Raw genomic sequence first — 7,500 nt, forward strand, 5'->3', positions numbered from 1 at the left:
TATATATATATATATATATATATATATATATATATATATATATATATATATATATTAACAGAATTAGCAGACACAGTCAGTTTTGAGTCACTCCTTACCTAATATAGTAGTGTTCTGCAGCCCAGCAAAGTGAATTCAGCTCTCCCAAAGGGTGGATAAACTGCAGGGCTGAGTGTCGTTTTCTTTTCAGAAATGTATCCTAAGTGTGTATCATTCTAATTCAACTTTCAGATATTTTCATTTTTTTATTCTCTAACTTTGCATTCACTTGCATCGGTTCCCAGGAGTTGGGAACACGGGCCTCTTTTTGCTGGTTGTTTTCAATACCACAACAACTGGGTGACATACAATGATGCACAGATACACACATGCACAGGTACATACACACATACACAGATATTCAGATACACATATACACAGTTACACTCAGGCACACACACAGATACACAGGGACAGTTGTGTATGCACGTACAAACATACACAGATACACAGGGACGGTTGTGTACACACATACATGGATATACAGGGACAGTTGTGTGCATCTGCCCATGAGACTTTGGGATGCTAGCCCAACACGGCGTGTCTACTTCCGCTTATCTACATCTAGTTGTATGGAGTGAGAAGGTTGCTCTGCTTGGCGCGTACATGCTCCCCGCATGGCAGGTGGTCTCGGGTTTGTCCATGGTCGTGGTGTTCCCCCCAGGGGGGAGCCTCCTCCATGCTCTGAGGAGGACACGCCAGTCGCTGAGAGCCCCGAGCCGATGCGTCATGACCACGGCGGCGGCCCACGCATCGCAGATGGAGCCAGGGAATCTCATTGGGCGACCACGGTTGGGTGGCTCGCTACGCTGTCTTAGCGTCTCGCTGGGTTCTTTACAAGTATTCCAGAGCCTGGCAGGAGAGAGAGCGAGCGAGACGAAAGAGGTAGAGAGAGAGAGAGAGAGAGAGAGACGGCAGAAGAAGGAGAGGGAGAGGGAAGGAGAGAGAGAGCGATAGAGAGGAAGCACAGTCGTCGTCGTCATCCCCTGTCCCCCCGCCAGGCCCACGTGTTCGCATTGTGTCAGAGAGGGACGTGGGTGCGCTTGCTAAAAATGGTGTGAGAGTGGGAAAGACGTCGAGGGAGAATGTGAAAGAGGTGAAGCACGAGGGAGTGGCATGAGCAGGCTGTCAGAGGTGTGTGTGTGTGTGTGTGTGTGTGTGTGTGTGTGTGTGTGTGTGTGTGTGAGGAGAGAAGAGGAAGAAGGGAGGCTGATTTCCCTCCTCCCTGCTTTTCCTCAGTCACACACCTGTGTGCCGTCTCGTGGCCCGGTTACGGCGCTCCACGGAAACAGTAGAGTAGTCCGATCTTCAGCCTGGCCGCGTGAAGCCCCTCGCCGAGGCGCACGAGTGGGCCGCCTCTCCCGAATCAGCGAGAAGCGAACCGCTCCGGGGCCTGAAGGGCCAGCCCCGGGTGTGGCGTCCGTGGCCGCCTGCCCGTGTAACGTGGCCCTTGTTTCGTTCGCAGGAAAAACAAAAGCAGGCATGGCCAGGCGGCCGGCAGGAGCCGAAGGGGGACCGCGCACGCGCACACGGTGAGTGGGCTGGGGTCAGCGCACGCGGGCCGGGACCAGGCGGCGCACGTGGGCACGACGTATGCTCATTAAAGGCCTCGTGCGTGTTTCAGAATGTCCTCCGCCAGTGCAAGCTGAACTCAATGAGCAAGTCAGACACCCGCCTACACGAGATGCAGAGGATGTCCTGCAATGCCAATGGTGAGTAGGGAGAGAGAGACATACACATGCAGGCAAACACACTTTTAAAACACACACACAAGCACCGCTGTGCTCACACACATGCCCATGCTAAGAGTGACGTCTCTGGTGGTCTGATGCTACTAGGGTATTTCTGCTGCTCTGCTTGGCTACCATGAGAGATCCAGACAGATAGAGGTTTTTGGGCCTTGTATAAGCACAACACACCCACCCACACACACACACACACACACACCCATACCCACCCTGTGTACTGCAGTGTTAATAAAAATGTTGTCCAAAATTTAATCCATGTTTCCAACTCATCTCACACACTTATTCTGTTTATGACTCATACTGGACGGAGGTACAGTGTTCATCTGAAATGCCAGAATACTGCAGTGTAACTGGGGGTAAATCATCTCCAAATCAGATTACCTTTGAGATTATGTGCAGATTAAGGAGCAAGTGAAAGTACATCGTATGATGAAACGTGATGACATAGTGTAGCACTGCTATGCCCCCTTGTGTTCTCTCTTTGTAACTGCAGATCCAAATGTACCGACCGTGTCGGTTCTCCAACCCTGTTGTGTTATACTTCATCTCTGCTTTCACTCTTTTCTTCATCCCGTCGTGTTATGACAATATCAGGTTGTGTTTTATCCGCATCTCAGCTATGTTGTCGATCCGCTTTGTTACCTGATTAAGAAGCCGTTCGTATGAACGACAGGTGCCCCGAGAAATCGACCGGCCAGCATGGACCTGCTGCTCCTGCACAGCTGCCGCTCCAGCTCTGACCTCCGCCTTACCCCCTCCGTCCGTCAGCTTTCCTGCCATCCCACCAACCCCGAGGGCAAGGAGCAGGAGCACACCTACTCCGAGGTGGGCCTCCTCTCCTCGGCCACGCCCCGCTGCCTTGATGAGGGCCTGTACGAGAGCGTGGGCATGCGGGGGCCCCCGCCCGACCCGGGATCTCCCCCTCCGGCCCCGTCCCCGACTGTCACCGCCGGCGACGTTCCCGCCCGGAGCCGGACCTGCGGGCCAGAGAGCGACGGGACCGGCTGGGAGGGAGGAGACGGGGGAGGGGCCGTGACCAGGGGCGGGGTAAACGAGGTGAGCCCGGTGGGGGCCGAGTACGCCTCCATACGGAAGGGAAGGAGGTGGAGGAGGGAGGAGGGCTCTGAGGAGGCCGAAAGGGAGGCGCACAGCGTGTCCGGCGCAGACTCGCCTGCCTGCACCACTCCCAGAAAAACCCTGGAGCCGTTCCACCTGCCTAACTTTCCCAAGGTAAAGGCTTCCCTGAAATATCACCCGGGCAACCTTCAGTCTCCTCTGCGCTCTCATTTGCATGCTGGCTCCTTGAGAAATAGTTTTGGCATACATCTAGTGCGCTTATGTGTTTTGGCCACTAGAGGGCAGTATATTCTATGCAAATCTCTGCCGCGCTGCTTGCTTGAGACGGGTCCGCAAGACCGCTGCAACAGGGTTGGGAATTAAGCTAGAATGATTCTAACAAGGGCCCTAAAAACTATGACAACATTAGGTGATTTTGTTTCGTTGGAGCCCACTGTGATATCTGTTCATGGGCCCCCAAATCCTGCATGGCACCTCTGAGTGGCCACAGTGATCTAGGGTCAGTTTTACTAAACACATTACTGATATTCCTACACATTGTTCATTCTGTCAATCAATTTGGATTTACTCTTTGTCTTGTGACACAAATACATTATAGATACATATATATATATATATATATATATATATATATATATATATATATATATATATAATGTGTGTGTGTGTGTGTGTGTGTGTGTGTGTGTGTGTGTGTGTGTGTGTGTGTGTGTGTGTGGATTGAGACTTGGTTCCTCATGCTCTAGGGAGTTTTCCTTACCACTGGCGCCCTTGGCTTGCTCACTGGGGGCTTGGACTCAGACATTTGTAAAGCTGCTTTGTGACATCTGTTGTAAAAAGTTCTATATAAATACATTTGTATTGATTTTTGATTGATTGACATATGCATATCAAGGTTATATCAAAGAATATAATAATTACCTAAAATTCTTTGGACAGTTACAAATAATGATCCGGTTCATTATTTGTAACTCAGGTTTTAAACCAGCCTGAACTTTCACCAGCCTGATGGTTTATGAGATTACCAAAAGATCTGCCAACTTTTCTGTTTGTCAGGGTTAGTGGTTTAATGTTTGTTTGTTTGTTGAACGAGTTAATTATGTTTTACCAGTGTGTAGTTCGTCTTCCGGTTATTCCCTGCCTAGACAACCAGTTAAAAATACCCCAGACCACATTTTAGTACTGCAGAGCTTACATTCAGAAAATGTTTACATTTACATTTAAGGCATTTAGCAGGTATTTATGGTATCTTATCCAGAATGACATAACCTACAGAAGTGCTTTAGTCTACTCAGAAATGTCTCCTTAACTAACATAAATAGCTGAGTCGAAAATACTGCCAGAAACAACAGCAGGTATTTCTTTAGCCTTTTATTAATAATGTCTTGTGGTTTCTCAGGCGCTAAACTATACTAATATTTCCAAAAGAAGCAAAGCACAAATTGCACTCCACCCATATTGCTAGCTTCATATTACTTCATCAGTACCCGTTTATGACATGATCAGGTCTTGGCGTTAGAAGAGGCTTTGAGAAAACAGGGTGTCTGATGTGCAGGTGTGTGCTGACCAGGGTGCGTTCAGCATTGGAAACACAAGGAAATTTATCAGATAATGAGTGTGTCTTCCTGTTATTCTAGCAAGTTGCTCTGCCTGTCTGTGAGTATGTCACGGGGTTTGGCCTGACTGATGGCTTGTTTGTACAAACGCAGTGCTTGTGTGCTCAACTGCACATGGAGGAGGATTTCTGTGAGCACTCGTGCCTCTGTGTTTTTTTCACATGAAAGTGGAGATCTGGTTGTTTCTGTGCATCACTTGATGACACGGATGAGTGTGGACCTGGATAAATGTGCATCTATCTGAGTGTGTGTGCAAGCGTGCATGTCTGGGTGTGTGTGTGTGTGTGTGTGTGCGTGCACGGGCACTTATGTAAATGCACATGTGTTTCTGCTACAAGCTGTATGTCAACGCAAAGTGTTGCATCTGCTATGAAGCGTATCAGTCATATGTACGTGTGTGTGTGTGGGGGGGGGGGTTGTGCATGTGTGTGCTGCTGAAGTGTCATGCACGGAGTCATGCACGGTGGGGGTGGGGGATTATGTAACATTGCTTGGCCGGCTGCCAGCTTGGCTGTGTGCTTTGTGTTAAGAGCAACAGAGAGGAACCACTGAGCAGGTAACTGGCTCAGCTGGGGTGTGGGGCGTGGGGGAAACCAGGAGCGCACACAGCAGGCCATTGTTTGTCAGGTGAAGCCCCCATATTGAAGGAGCTTGAAGACCTATTCTATATTCCTTACCCCTGCCGCTCAGTGTAAAATTCACACGGTGGTACAGTGCGTGCTAAATGTGTGGGTGAGCGGTTTTGGGGTTTTTTTTTTGTGCAGCATGTGTCAGTGAGAGAAAGCAGGTGAGAATGTGAATGTCTGTGTGCGTTTGTTTGGTAAGGACAGAGCTTACATCCCACACCAAGGACACCCTTTTAATAAGCACCGCTGAGAGCCAGATTAGTGTGCCAGAGTGAGTGAGTGAGTGAGTGAGTGAGTGAGTGAGTGAGAGAGAGAGGGAGAGAGGGGAGGGAGGGAGAGAGAGAGAGAGAGAGAGAGAGGGAGAGGGGGGGATGAAGAGCAAATAAATCCAATTTGAGGACAACATCTGATTTTCATTATATTCCTCATTAGCCTGTGTGTGTTTTTGTTTGTGTGTGTGTGCGTGCGTGTGTGTGTGTGCCTGTGTGTGCGCCACTGTGGGTTGACCCACAGGATGTTGGCTTCTTGATCCGACGGGTGTGTTTATAGGGAACACACATGTTGCACAAATGACCCCGATTTCCAGACTGTGACCTCTACGCTTGCCCCCCACACACATCTCCATCTCCCAGCACCACTATTAGATAGCAGGAGAGTCTGTAGCACTCTGTGGCCACTTCAGGTTCATGCAAGTATGTTACATCGGACGGCAGAAACACATTTGCTCATTTTAACAGATATTGCAGACACTGAGTACTACAGTCATGTTAAGAGTAATGGTCAAATGTAGGATTTAGGAAATGTAATGCAAAAATGTGTTTGTATTGCAGCGTTGTATAGTTAAATAGATGTCTTTGGAAATGTAAAACTTCTTATAAGTAGCGTTTTTTAGTTTTGTTATTCTTGTTATTTGACATTCATTTATTGACTCAATTAAAATGTTTCTTCTAAATTTGCATAATTGAATATCTCTCTTCTCTCTGACCACTAGGAGGCAGTGTTCATGGGTAATGGGGAGCAGTACATATGGAAGCCACCAGAGGAGAACAACATTGTAATGTCAGGGGGTCCTACGCTAGAGAATGGCCACAGCTCTGCTGAGGTGAGATCAGCCCTTGCCCACAATGCATTGCTTTCACTTGTACCATTTGAACTCGTGTCTCAACGCAGCCGGTTCGGTCACACTCTCCGTCCTGGTTACGGTCGAGATGCCCAGCTAAGCTTACACCAGGAAGGGTTTTCCCTGACCCTCGACCTCTTTGGGCCTCTCAAATTCTCAAGTGCTGGTGCAGTCGCTATTATTGTAGTGTGTGCTTGGCGCGCACACCTCCGTATGGGCGCTCACCTCGCTTGACCCTTGCCAGCCGGTACTGATAAGGGCCAGAGGTCTTGGTCAAAGCCGTACGCCTCTGGGAGTCAACTGGGATTACGCCAGACGTCTCACCGAGCTTCTCGTCTCCCGCTCCCGAGCGCCGATGGATGTTAACGGCTGTCCCGGTCTGTCTCTCGTCTGTCAGGGCTGTTTACTCACACAGGAAGTGAATGGAATGAGAGGTTGCATGACTGGGAGTGAGATGAGAACTGCCTGGGTCCTCCACCCTCACTCTCCCACTCCCACGTCTGTTCTCTTTCCAAGCCACGGGTCTGCCGACCCCTTTGTGCTGACTGCTTCGACTCCGGACTACGAAGAGTCGGGGGTGGGGTGGGGGGTAGTCGGCAGGCCGGGCGGGGTCATCGGGTTAAACTCTTGCATTTTCAGTTCTATTTTATATGTATACATGTAAGTATGTTTCAGTGGATGTATTTCGCTTCATCTCTTTATCTGTTAATATTTTGTTTATGTGTGAACGCTTAACAGGGGCGAACAGTCAGTGTAAGCTACAATAAGTAGCTTACTCTCTAAAGTAAGAAAGACATTCGGAACCCCTTGCGCTATTATTCGTGCCTTTTACACTGATGCTTTTCATTCCTGCCCTTTGCCGGGTATAGTTCAGTGTCGACGTGTGTGCCCTTACACTCTTCAGCACTCCTTTGAGTCATGGGTTTAAACGTCAGCAACCGAAGGGAGGATGTGGCTTGTCTCAGATTGAATACTGTGGCTCAGAGAAACAGTGTTTTCAATACGTGCTGTTTTTGCTTCTTAGATTCCAGATATGGACTGCATGGACAGTGTGTTGAAACTTGAACCATTTTAAAATTCTTTTTCTTTATTTGTTTAAAAATTACTTATTTTGATAAATCATTCATTACAATAGAGCCAGGGAAATTCCGTTTTCCGGGACAGGGGCCCTTTAACGTCCAGCTGTTGTGACATAATCATGTGTGAAGAAGTTAGGGAAAGACCCCTCCAGATTAACGTAAGATCAGATGGACTAGCAAGCATGACCACGATGG

At 48.6% G+C, this 7,500-nt stretch overlaps 1 protein-coding gene across 3 annotated transcripts in view; it reads left to right on the forward strand.

The window, feature by feature from the left end:
- LOC113583110 (uncharacterized) overlaps positions 1-7,500 on the forward strand; it is a 31,177-nt gene that overhangs the window by 16,288 nt on the left and 7,389 nt on the right. For 2 of the 3 annotated variants that reach the window (XM_081707061.1, XM_035522659.2), the window contains 4 exons: positions 1,505-1,571; positions 1,664-1,751; positions 2,461-3,017; positions 6,098-6,208. In XM_081707061.1, coding sequence (XP_081563187.1) covers positions 1,694-1,751; positions 2,461-3,017; positions 6,098-6,208 — 726 coding nt within the window. In that variant the 5' untranslated portion in view covers positions 1,505-1,571; positions 1,664-1,693. The remainder of the gene's footprint in view (positions 1-1,504; positions 1,572-1,663; positions 1,752-2,460; positions 3,018-6,097; positions 6,209-7,500) is intronic. The other variant, XM_081707059.1, reaches the window with a different exon arrangement.

Source organism: Electrophorus electricus, chromosome 24 (genome assembly GCF_041902795.1).
Source record: "Electrophorus electricus isolate QZ-2024a chromosome 24, ASM4190279v1, whole genome shotgun sequence".
In the NCBI taxonomy this organism is placed as follows: domain Eukaryota; kingdom Metazoa; phylum Chordata; class Actinopteri; order Gymnotiformes; family Gymnotidae; genus Electrophorus; species Electrophorus electricus.